The 13,568-nt window shown below is 38.9% G+C and overlaps 1 protein-coding gene across 1 annotated transcript; it reads right to left on the reverse strand.

Moving 5' to 3' along the window:
- Positions 1 to 150: 150 nt before the first annotated feature.
- On the reverse strand, positions 151 to 7,783 carry Ermn (ermin). Its single transcript, XM_034496576.2, has 3 exons — positions 7,284 to 7,783; positions 6,599 to 6,691; positions 151 to 3,345 (listed from the first exon to the last, which is right to left on the reverse strand). Exons 1-3 carry the CDS (start codon positions 7,522 to 7,524, stop codon positions 2,831 to 2,833), a joined length of 849 nt encoding a protein of 282 aa, XP_034352467.1. The 5' UTR covers positions 7,525 to 7,783; the 3' UTR covers positions 151 to 2,830.
- Positions 7,784 to 13,568: the final 5,785 nt, after the last annotated feature.

Below are 13,568 nucleotides of genomic sequence, written 5' to 3' on the forward strand. Positions count from 1 at the left end.
TAAAAGTCTTTAAGAAACAAACAGTGTACATTAATTTTAGCTAGGTGTTCTCTTGATTTTTGGAAAGTGCATTGACTGACAGTCTAAACAGGTACTTACATGAAAGAAAAAATTCCTCACTAAATTCTAAAGAAATATAGGCTGAAAACCTGAAACAAAGAACACAAACTTTTATTGAAAGGAAATCAGACAAGAAAGTTCACTTAATAGCAAGTATGTAGGTGGATGATAGGTAGGCAGGTAACTAGATATATATTATATATATTATATAGATGATAGATAGATAGATAGATAGATAGATAGATAGATAGATAGATAGATAATGAACCAGACAAATTCCATGTCTTTAAATATAGTATTAAAATAAAAGTTAATTTCATTTTCACAAAGACATAAAACTGTTAATTCCTGTTCACCTGGCAACAAAACATAATTAAGTCATCTAAAACATGCCAGCAGTCACATAATCCCCATCAGGTATCAGGTAACAGAATCCCTCCCACCCCTGAACCTTGACTCACAAAATCTCAGCTAAATCTTCATGAGTGGGTACCAATCAAGAGTGACCCAGATGAGCTTAAAATATATTAATATGCTTCATGCAATCTGAACAAGACCTTTTTATTTTTCAGATTTCACAGACCCAAATATTCACCTACCACCACCATGTTATCCAGGTGTTAACTCTGGCCCTGCTGTACTGTGATAGGATACAGCAAAGTATAATGACACTGAAGAATATTACCAATGCTCTCCTGATGCTGCTTTGCTTTGTCCATAAGCATAAATCCAATCCCAGTTGGACATACTTTAAAACAGTCTTTGTGGACAGAATGATTCATAAATGGTTAATTTTGTGGTAAAAGGACCCAGCAGAAAAAAGATCCGAGGTTATGGAGTACCATAGAAACTAAGTACTGTGTCATGCCTTTAACTATATACTACCCATCTCATGTAAGCACCATAGTAATGCATCACCTCCATCTAACAAACCAACTGTCACATGGGTAGACCAACAATGTAGTCCTGTTACTTAAAATTGGGCTTTGAAGTTAAATAGAAAATGGCAGAACTCATCAGGAATCTAGGAAAGCACACAGGTTGTCTCTATAGAAGAGTCAAAGGCTCTAAATTAAAACAGGAAACTGTGCCAGTCCATCAGTCTCCTAGCCAACTTTATCAATAAAGACAACATTTCTCTCATTTTATTCAGAAAACACACATTTATCCTAAATGAAACCAGCAGGCTCAACACTCTAAGGGTAACAGATCTTTTACATGGTCAGGTTTTAAAGGATTGCTTTGATGAATAAAAGAAGCATATTAATTCAAACTTGAGACTTTTAAATACTCCTTAATAGTATACGATACTATGGATATATATTATATGACCGGGAAGAATTAAGGAAGTTGCCATGGGAATGTGTGGGATTTGTTACACATAAATAAGCAATCGTCTAAGGGGCCTAACCCAGGTTTTTACGCAGACTGAGAATGAAGCAAACAAGGGGATGAATAGCACAATAGAGGCTGTATTACAGTCAGACAATAAGGAATTGTCTTTCTATTTGGAACCAAAAGATATTTTTATCTATGGTCACAGAAAGTTCAGGGCAATATATACAGAATCACAAAATGAAAATTTGTGTAATAAACTATCTGAGGATACAAATATACTCTTGTTATAAATATTCAATGCATTATTTGACATGTCGGCTCGGGTGACACTCCACAGGTGCAGTTTTAAGCTTCCTGATTTGGGCTTTGGTCCAATAAATTATATATTCCATATGACTATCAGCTTTTTCCCTAAAAATATGTGTTCACACCCTACTTCTAAAATAGTCTAAGATAATTATTTTTCCACTTTCATAGTAACTACTACAGTTATGACTTCCAGTGTCTCTCATTTCTAAGAAAAATAAAAACAGTTTTAAGATACTGCTAACACAAGAAAGTGCCATGATGAAGTAGGGCATTTTCTTAAAATTGTGCTGAAATTGCCATTTTTTATTTTTAATGATTTTCATTGTGCTAGACAAGACTTTGTTTGCAGTAACCAAAATAAAACCATCCAATACATTCTCTATGGCTCACCAGTCATCTCGGCTCTCTCTGGATCAACTTCACAATGGATTTGATTCACGTTGAAAGCATAAAGCCAGGCACTGGGCACTCAGCAAACAGAATTCTGACTGATAATTGCTTACCCTTTTAGTGAGGAAAGTCACGGGACAGTTGTACCTAAAAAGGAGATCTGCTGAATTTTTACTCAGTAAATGCCAAGGAAACTGATTTAAGATACAATAGTTTTTTGTTTTTTTTGTTTTGTTTTCTTTTTTGTTGTTTTTTTTTTTTTTTTTACAATAATTAGAAAAGTAAGGGGAAAAAGCCAGAATCTATAAAAACCATGTTTAATGGATGTGGGGTTTAATTTTAAGCTTCTTATTGGCCTAAAGGGGAAAAAAAAAAAAAAAAACACCAAGAGAATTATGAGAGTCACTGCTACTGTTCTCCTTCACTTGACTTAGCTCTCTTGCTATTTCTACTTCTAAAGACAAATCCTACCAGGCTTGGCTCTGTAACAATGTTTACCTGATGCTACATTAGTTAACCCTTTTTTGTTTTTAAAAGCAAAAACCCAAGAATGAATCTAAAGCTTGTTGGTTTGAAGTTACCAGAATGAGTTTTGTCTATGGTTATTTCTACGTTGCTTTATGGTGAAAAAGACAATAAGCGTGCACGTCTTGCAGATAAGGCAGCGGAAGACATCTCAGCGGAAGGAAGTTAGAAGTTAGCTTTTCTTTAATGCTCCCCACTCCCCGTTAGTTTATAAGTGCATCATTGACTCAAACTCATCAATTCTCTGTTTGGTGTTGCCTTTCCTGATTTTCCGATAGGATATTGTGTTGTATCTGGAATAAGAATTCCTGGCGATATCTCCCTTCTTTCCGAACACTGGCTGCTCATCGGGGGTCCCTGGTTGGGAGCTGGGGCTGCTTAGTGGGGAGTCCTCCCTTGCAAGGCTTTCCTCTTTTGGTGGAGAACCTTCTCTGTGTTTTCTCTTAAATTCTATTACGCGGACTTCATCTTCCTCCTCAGCACACTCATCAGCATCTTCCTCATTGATCTCTTCATCCCACACTTCTTCTTCCTCCTCGTCACATTTAGAATGCAAGATATCAACTTGACTAGATTTCTGGAACCCCAGCCATTCAATTTCAGTGGCCTGTTGGGCTGTGCTTTCATCTTCTCTCTGCTCTAGATGCTGGTGGACAAGTCTTTCCTTCTGTCTACTCACTTCCAGGTTACTGCTGTTCAGAGGAATCTTCTTCCATGGATGCCCTGCAACAAAACGAACTAGTGAGTTTCAGAGCATCTAGCTGTTATTCAGTAATACTGCAACAAAATGAACTAGTGGCTTCCAGAGCACCTATCTATTACTCAGTAATACTCTAAGTCATTCTTCTGGACAATGAGATTCCAACTTCTGCCTTCTGGACTGTGACTTGGAGTTGCCTGCTAAGTTCTAGACAGTCAAATAGGTTTCAGAGTCAAAAGGGTTTGCAAAACACTGCATTTCATATAGTTAAATACATGTTTTGGCATTCAAGTCTTTAAAATGCTAGTGAGCATTGTGTGTTTTCAGGAATATCTAGAACACAATCTCCTTTGACTGGAATTCTTTTGTCATAGACTGGTGTAGGTAGTAGAATTACTGTTCTCTGAGGCACACTTAAAACTTTTCTCTTGCAAAAATTATAAGTGTGTGTGTGTGTTTATGTATATATGTATGTATGCAGATCATGCATGTGTGTCTACGTACATATTTTATATGTGTGTATATGTACACACTCAGTAAAATGTTTGGATTTACCTCACATCAACAAATACATCCCGCAAGGACAATGCAAACAATGCCTTGGGCTAAAACACTTTATTCCATTGTGTAAATGATGTCTGCCCATGGCTACTCAAACTCAGAGTCGTAGACACTGTCTCTGAGTGGGGCTAGAAAAATGGCTCAATGGTTAAGAGTACAAGCTGCTCTTCTAGAGCCTGAGAGTCCAGTCCCAGAACCCATGTGGCATCTCACAATTGTTCTAACTCCATTTCCCAGGGATCCAGTACCCTCTTTTGGCTTCTGTGGGCACTAGTCATGCACATAGTACACAGACTTACATTCATGCAAGTTATTCATACACACAAAACAACACAAAACTTAAAAATATAAAATGGAGCAAGGATAGGCTAGACAGGTGGCCTAATGGTTCCAGAAATTTGCTGTTTCAGAGGAACCATGTTTGGCTTCAACACCCACATGGTAGAGTATAATTCTGTGCAATAGTAGTTCTAGAGGATCCAATGCCCTTTGCTGGCCTCCAGGAACCAGGTGAGAGATGAGGGCACTAACATACATGCAGATAAAACACTCATTATACATAAAATAAAAATATAGTGTTAAAAAAAAACCCAGGAGATCACAGGTCCCTAGATATTCAGAACTCAAGAATTCATAAGCGGGCCACTGAGTCATACACAACTGGGCTTACGATCCTCTACCAACTTCTAGAAATACAGATCTAAAGCTTATGTTGGCCTTGTATGTGTACAATGCTAGGTTCTCCTGTTGCCCCAAATGACAGCAGATTAACTGGTTATTTGGTGCCATGTTGTGGCTTTTAGAAGACTTAAAGCACTATAACCATTTGTGTCTAAACATCTAGATCATAGTAACACAATTCACTAGCATTTCTTGATGCATAACAATGAATGGCAAGAGAGTAGAAATGTTTACTGACCATACACACATAACAGGTTTATGTGGAAAATGCTACTTAGCCAGAGAGAACATTCCTAGAGCTTGTGGCTTCACCATTCTTTCTATGCCACAAGAGCCTATAAACAAGGTGAATGGCCATCGCCAACTTCTTTCTCCCTCCATAGTTCTCCCTGTAATTCTGTTTTTATCAAAGGTTTTTTATTTTTTGCTCTGAGTCCAAGATTCCATGGACCATGATAGAGAGAGGAAAACATGAATTACCACCCACACTCGTCCCAAACAGCTGCTGTCAATCCTCCATCTGATATTCTTTACATTGCAAATAAGTGTACATTGGATATTGGCTGATATTGAGCTATGTTTTGTTGTGTTCTTCCACCAATAAAACACAACACACACACACACACACACACACACACACACACACACACACTGATTTTTTTTATCCATATACAAAACTCAGGCACAAAATTGTCATGAATAATATTCATCCTTCAATTTAAATTGATTAGTGTTTTTTCCTTCAATATTTTTAGCATCTTATTCTTGGCAGGCATAATCTCTTAGGAGACTGTATAGCTGTTTTTTGAAAGGAAAAGGCACAGAAGCCAGCACCTCTGTCATAGAGTCAAAGCATGCTGATTTAAGAGGGAAAGGACCGAGAGCAGAGGCAAATTCACTGGTGACACCATGTCACATAAGAAGAGAGTCCCATCCCTCTTCTCTTGATTGAAAGGCACAGTCTTAGTAACCTTTGTTTGCAATGGATCTCATTACTGATACAGAAGCTACAGGTGGACAACTGAAGTCCTGCCTTTATAAACCAGTCACATTAAAAACAGAAAGCCTAGAGAAAGGAAATCATGTCATTCCTTTTGTGCGGCCTTAACTTTTATCACTGCCTGTGCTGAGATGGTCTCTCTGTGATTTCTCTGTGATACCAGCTCCTGCTCTGCTATAACTGCTTACATGCTGGTCAGCAGAGAATCTTGGAGTTGTCTAGATAAAGGGAGAGACTCCAAAATTCCCAATTCCCTCTGTGTTCTCCTTGGCATCTGTTACTCACCTGGTATTCTCATGTTCCTTGGGGGTTCCCCTTTGTTTTGTCTGGTAGGGTCCTATACTAAATTGGTTAGGTGCCACATGCTGGCTTCAATTCGAGGATAAGCTGTTTATAGCTTGTAGAGAGGGAAGGAATGATTAATTAATAGATTCTATTCTGAATATAAATATTTCTTAGAAGAAATGTTTAGGGAATTTTGTAACTTTGTCTACTGACTGTACTTGAAATTTAACATTGCTACTTCCTTGGTCTTTTTCCCTTGCACTTGTGTAAAGATCACAAAGTTATTTTTATCACTCTGGGGCATCTTTTTTTAAAACAAAAATAGTTACAGTTAACGATTCTATACTTCTTTCAGACATAACTTTTCCACATAGTAACTGTTTTATAAAGTTACTTTATATCAAATATCAAACTTTAGACTAACCCTGTTTCTTTATCCCAGAAGCTGCCCGACACCCATCTGGAGCACCAAATTAAAGAGAAAGCTTGATGTAATAGGCTAACCTATCAAGTCATAGCGATCACTTTGCCGTGCCAGACAGTCAGACTGACCTGTACAATTTGGGGCTTGAGCCATCAAGAAAGCTGGGTAAGGTGAGGCATGACTCAGGTATCTACCCTTAGCAGCTTGAAGATTTTGAAGTCATTGTGGAACTGCTTCTTTACAGCACACATGCAATACGCACATCTTATACAATGATATCACATCTAGCCAAACAATTACGTTAAGAGACTAGGATTCCCATTACCTTCTAGGAAAGCCTTGTCTTCTGCACTTGTTTCTTGGAAAGAAAGATTTTTAATGGCCTGGTGAACAACGAAGAGGTTCTCTTCTGGGTTTTCTAGGATGAAACACAAGTAATGTAACATTTTCAACACATATGGCTAAAGGTTCACAAACCTTATCATTCTATTTTTTTGATTTTTAAAATTTTATTGCATTTGTTTAATAATTAGTTTCCACATTGACAATCTCTCCATACACACACACACACACACATATATACACACATATATACATATATATACATATATATACATACATATGTGTGTGGGGGTGTGTGGGGGGGGGATTAAGATCATTTTAGACATATACAGAAAAGGATCTTACAATTCTGCGTTCTCCTTTTTCAAACAACAACGAACCTGTGGCTCTAACAAGTATAGCAGTAGTTAACATTGGATTGCCATTTAAAAATTATGCAACAATTTATTAAAGGTGGCTACTTTTTATTCTGTTTTCTTCCAATGAAAACAATCAAGTTTCAGAAGAAAAAACAGCAGGATTGCAGAGCTATCAGACAAGCCTAAGTTATGAGTCAGTATGATACAAAACCTCTATTGGGAAAAGGGACTACATTTCTTGGGTCCAGCTTATTTATATAATATTAATTAATATATTTTTGGAGAAACTGAGAAAAAGAAATACTATACCATTAATAATCTTCTCATCTTCAGACCTTTTGGGTAGTATGTTCACTTTAGTGTTTCCATTTTCTTCTTGATTTTCTTTTATAGGTAAATCTTCAAGACTGGGTTCAGCCCTGTAGTATGGCTGGGTCTCATCTGCATCAGCTGTCTCCTTCCTGGTTTGACAGCTAGGCTGTTGGCCATTCTCAGGTAGTCTGTCCCCATTGCACTCTGTCCCGCTGAGTGTCACAGGAGCATCTGTCATGCTGTTCACTGAGGTCTGATTTAAGGAAGCAACGGAGAAAGGAAGGGAGCAGATCTTTGATAAGGTCTAATGCTCTGGTTCCTACAGTTCCAAAACCTAACATAAAAACAAACTCTCAGTCTGACATGCAATAGCAGGATTCTTTCTAAAGGTTTTCAGAGCTCAGAGTGAATATGATAGGGTTTGTCAGTTTGGTTACCAGCCCTGGAGCAAAATCCAGCCAATCAGCGACATCCCCAGCACCTCACTGCTCCAGTCTCAGAATTAATGTTGCCTTCAATTTGCATAAACAAGCAATCTGAAGCAATCAGGCTTTTGTGTTGGCATGCAGAGGGGGACTTGCTGCTTGTCAGTCCCGCTCTGGGAACAGAGATTTTTGTCCCTCTCCATAATGGCCCATTGTAATTTTCCTTGTAACAGGAGCCACAATTGTTCCTAGGCTTTAATCCAGAGAGAATGACCACCTTGAGGCACATTAGTTCTGTGTAACCAGCTTAACATTTCCGAACAGATTTGGTTCGAGTAAAACCTCAGCTATTTTGTAGGAGACAATGGCATCATTTCTCATCTATTAAAGAATAAAACCAGCTTTTCAAGGACCTGTAAACATGGCAACTTGATTGTAAAGGACTTTGGCAACAGATTTCATGGTGTGCTCTCAGGAAGCTGATTTTCCTGTTTCCCCGTGTCTACAGAGCCCACCCCATCCATTAAAACACTGGTGTAATTTTCCCATGAAGTTTTCCCTTGCTCCAATCAGAATTATCCTGTGCATTTCATACTGGCATTTGTTATGCAGTCTCCCTTGCAGAGATTGGTTAAAACTAGTCTGCTGCTCACTCTTCTTTTCCCTTTAAAAAAAAATACATTCTTTCTCTTTTCTGGATTGTTCAGTCCTTTCCCAAGACCAAGTCCTTGGTCTGAACAATATCTCTCAGCCCTTAATTTCTGGCTCATGTATCATTCCTTTGATGATTCCTTCCCTAACCCACATTTTTCCCTCCAGAGTTTAACTGGATATGATTAACTAAGTAATTTTACAGTGATGACTTTTTAACCAACTCAAATGTAAACTTCAACTGAGCAGGGTAAAGGAAGCTCATTCCCTTTAGTTCCCAGCATGCACCACCTGCCTTGACCTAGGGAGGCAAACCATCCTGGAAGACATGAAGACATTCTAAATAGAAGCATTGTGCTCTTCCTTTTAATTATCAGATTATTGGACAGTAGACCCCAAGGAACTGGAACTTCCTCAGGATGTTCATGCTAAAATGAGAAAATGACAAAGCCTGGTGCCAGCCAGAGAAGGCATTTGTCCCTCAGGAAGAGTTTTCATACAATTGTGTGAAGTTATCAGACCACCTTGCAGGAGGCTCTGGAACCATGACTATGGCGGGTAAAACCACACTTGGCCAAGACTACTTAGTAGCAGTTAAGCATGGCTCTTGCCACCCATTTAACCCAAAGGTCATGTTATCACCTCAAGATGAACTTGAGTGGATGACTGGATTTTTCTTCTCCCACACTGAAGAATTCTTCCTCAGCTCTTCACTGCATGTGACTCTTCAGTTGGTCTACTGATGAGACTACTGCCTAGCAACTCTGGCAACAGGCATTCGATGTTTAAATTTTAAATATGTGTGGGTTTGAAGAAATGAGTAAGACTCTACCTCCAAGAGAATACATTTGAGGGCATTTTTATGGGAAATCAAAAATAGAAATTGGGGGGTGCTTGCAAATTTATCATCTTTAAAATTGTGCCTAAGAGGGCTGAAGAGACAGCTCAATGATTAAGAACACTGGCTGTTCTTCTAGAGGACCTCAACTCAATTCCTAGCACCCACACAGCTGCTCACAAACATCTGTAATTCCAGTTTCAGACCCAACAACCTCTTCTGCTGGAAGCAGCCATAGAAATGGTTCACATAAAAATGGGCAAAACACTCATACATATAAAATGAAATTTAAATTTTTTTAAAAAATTAACATTGTGTCTAAAGATGATCCTATTTGATTATTTTGGGCCCCATTTTGACCCTGGATTGGGCCTTGAGGACAAACCCAAGCCTGGCTTAGGTTTCTGTGGCCTTGTGGGAGAACCTAAGCCTGGCTAGAGTTTTGAGATCTACCTCAGTCACTTCCATATGGGGTGACTCAGCAAGACCTGTTTGGCCCTGCCTCTGCCCCACTGTTGCTGATGTAAAGTTTTGCCACTGGCCCTGTCAGTCATTCCATACCCTCTGTCACCCTTCCCTGCCTCCTATGTCACCTTATCCCACCAAAAATCCCCCTCCCTATGCTCCAAGTTTATATAAGCAAGAGGCTGATGCAATAAAGTTGAGTTTCTGCTTCAACAAGACTCCTGGATCGCTGTGATTTGGAGGGGGGGGGAGAGGGGGCTGTCAACACTCACCATCCAGCTCAGCCCTGGATAGAGACACAGCAGACTGGGAACTCTCTCCTCCCTAGACCTGCTAGCAAGGAGCCGACAGACTATATTGTATGTCAGAGACACCAAACATGTCACTGTGACATCATCTGCTTAATTCTGTCCCAGGAAAACATCTCTAAGAGACTGCAACATCCTCTCCTGTTACCATCAGCTCTTCTCTCTCTCTAGCATACTGACTACTTGCTAAATTGGTAGGATGCTACACAGTTGGTAAGTTTACTGATAAAATGGAATGATGGTGAAGGGGGAAGCCTTTCAGTTCAGTAGAGACCGTCTCACCCACGGGAAGGGTTTAACTTAAGAGTTAGGGAGCCAGAATCTCACAGTCACAGAAACATTTCAGAGTTAGTAGCTCCACATTTTGTCTTGAGAATATAAAGGATGAAATTAATGGGTTACTGAGGGTGAGTTTTGGAAAGTTTATGGAGAACTTAAAACATAAAAAAAAAAAAAAAAAAAAAAAAAGGGGGGGGCAGAGCTCCTGTGTAGCTGGTGCTGAACCAAGGAAGTGTAAAAATCATTGAGATGCTAATCTATATACTTTTTACACAACTAATTGCAGAAAGTAGGATGAGGCCAGGGAGATGTTCAGTCTAGCTGGTCTACCTGTAATGTGTCTCCTTTCACCTTTAGGCATAACTTACATTCAGCTTCCAGGCACAGGTGCTGACCTAGGGGAAAAAAAAAAAAAAATCATGTACCAGAACTCCCTCCTGTACCCATGCCCCCTAGTGGGGACAGAACTGCAGACAAGACCAAGGACATTTCCAGCTTTCAGTCAAGGAAAATAATCAGAACTGTTCACTCACAGGGTCTCTGCCTGTAAAATAGTTGCATGAGTGTCCTTTCTTGCTCCTATCACTTGTAATGGCAAATACTATAGACAAGGCCTCATGCCATCCCTGGTCTTTGCACAGATGTTTGTATTGTTCACAGCTCTCACAAGGATCATTCATCAACCACCTTGGCATATGTGAGAATAGTAGCCACTAGAGGGCAGCAGAAAGCAGGAGGCAGTACCCACCCCTCCAGGAGGCACACAAGAGCTTCTGGAGACAATGAATGGCCTGTCCTCACAAGAAATAACCAGCAAGCCTGTACATGAGGAAGTATTGAAGGAAATCTATGAGGGTATACAGAAACTGGAGTTCAGGTACAAATGGGGACATTAAGTCTACAATCGTTAAGGCAAGGAAGTGACCCTCATTCTACCCAATAACCAGTACCTAACAGAGATGTACAAATGCTCCCATTAGTTTTAAAAGTCCTATTCCCAATCACTCCCAGAGGATTTTGCCAAAGACCTAATCTCAGAGTCACTGTGAAGTCTACAGATTCTAAATGTGTTGTCTTTCCTACTTCTAGGTGTCTATTACCTCTAGTAAGTATAGCATAAGCATGTACCTGAGTATTAATTTAATTCTGTTCATTTGCCAGTGGTTGTTTTTCTTTCTAATGAATGATTTAACTATTTGTGGAGTTGCAAGCATTTCAGGTTTGTAGAAAGAAAAATTGATGCAGAATTTTGTCAACTTTGGCTGACCAGACTTCATTTCTGTAAGAAATATTTGGTAAACTGCTACGCAGAATAATGAATACCAGGTGAATAGGGTATAATATGCTGTTTCCTACATATAGGAAGAAATATGAGATATCCTTTGCACCAAGATGATCTGACTATTAAATAAGACATATTATTTGTCCTTACAGAGGCAAGTTGTCACCCGTACTTATAACAATACATGATTTAGTAAGTCTATTGCAATCTGGACTGGTGGGTATTTGTTTTTTAATTTTACATCCCAAGTACAGTTTTCCCTCCATCCTTACCCCCCGGATCCACCCCCCCCCCAACTATTCTCTTTCATCTTTCTCCACCCACTCCTCCTCCGTTTTTCTTCAGAAAAGGGCCAGCCTCTATGGATATCAACCAGCCATGACATATCAAATTGCAGTAAGACAAGGCACCTCCTCTTCTCTTAAGGCTACATAAGGCAACTCAATAGGGGGAAAAGGTCTCAAAGTCAGGCAACAGAGTCAAATTCGGCTACTGCTTCTACTGTTAGGAGTCTCACAAGAAGACTAAGTTACACAGCTGTAACATACATGTGGAGGGCCTAGATCAGTTCCATACAGGCTTCCTGGTTGTCAGTTCAGTCTCTGTGAGCACCTATGAGCCCAGCCAGTTGATTCTGCCATCTACTATTAGGTGTGTTTGCTTCTTTTTGTTATATAGTTTTCTTTTTGTTAATGGATAATTTACATTTCAAATTTCATCCTCTTTCCTGGTTTCTCCTCTGGAAACCCCCCATCTCATTCCCCAGGTGGGGCAGTCTCTGGATAGCCTTTCCTCTGGTGTCTGCTCCATACTTTGTCTCCATATTTCTTCCCCTGAGTATTTTGTTCCCCCTTCTAAGAATGAACTAAAGCATCCACCCTTTGGTCTTCTTTCTTCTTGGGCTTCATATGGTCTGTGGATTGTATCTTTTGTATTCCAAGTTTTGGGCTAATATCCACTTATCAGTGAGTGCATACCACCTGTGTTCTTTTGTGACTGGGTTACCTCACTCAGAATGATACTCTCTAGTTCCAACTATTTGACTAAGAATTTCATGAAGTCATTGTTTTTACTAGTTTTTCAAGTGTGATTTTAAGATGCTAATATGAGACTTCACAAATTTCTTTATGAGTATACTTAGTGCTATAAGCTTTCCTCTTAGCACTTCTTTCATTGTGTCTGGTAGGTTTGCATATGTGTGAGTATGCTTTCATTAAACTCTAGGAAGTCTTTAATTTCTTTCTTTGTTTTTTCATTGGTCCAGTGGTCATTGAGTAGAGAGTTGTTCAGTTTCTACAAGTTTGTAGGCTGTTTCTGTTGTTGTTAAGGTTCAGCTTTAGTCTATAGTGGTCTAATAAGATACAGAAAGGTCTTTGAATTTCCTTGTATCTGTTGAGACTTGCTTTGTGACAAAGTATGTTGTCAGTATTGGAGAAGGTTGCATGAAGTGCTGAGAAGAAAGCATATTCTTTTGTTTTTGGATGAAATGTTCTCTTGGTATCTGTTGAGTCCTTTAGAGTTATAACATTTGTTAGTTCCATTATTTCTCTGTTTAATTTATGTCTGGATGACCAGTGAATGAGGGGTATAGAAATCTGCCACTATTAATATATAGTGTTTGATGCATAATTTAAGCTCTGATAATATTTCTTTTATAAATGTTGGGGCCTTTGCATTTGGGTTGTTCAGAATTGAAATGTCATCTTGGTAGATTTTTTTACTTTGATAATTATGATGTTTCTTCTCCATCTCTTTTGATTAATTTCAGTTCAAAGTCAATTTTGGTGTTAGAATGGCTCTACCAGCTTCTTTGGTTCATTTACTTGAAAAATATTTTTCCAACCCTTTACTCTGAGGTAATGTCTATCTTTGATGTTGATATTCAAGTGTGTTTCTTGTATGCACCTGAATATTGGATCCTGTTTTCTCATCCATTTTGTTAGTTTGTGTCTTTATAGTGGGGAACTGAGTCCATTGATGTTGAGAGATATTAATGACCAATTGATAATTAATAAAAAAAAACTATTAATTCTT

Source organism: Arvicanthis niloticus, chromosome 2 (assembly GCF_011762505.2).
Source record: "Arvicanthis niloticus isolate mArvNil1 chromosome 2, mArvNil1.pat.X, whole genome shotgun sequence".
Taxonomy (NCBI): domain Eukaryota; kingdom Metazoa; phylum Chordata; class Mammalia; order Rodentia; family Muridae; genus Arvicanthis; species Arvicanthis niloticus.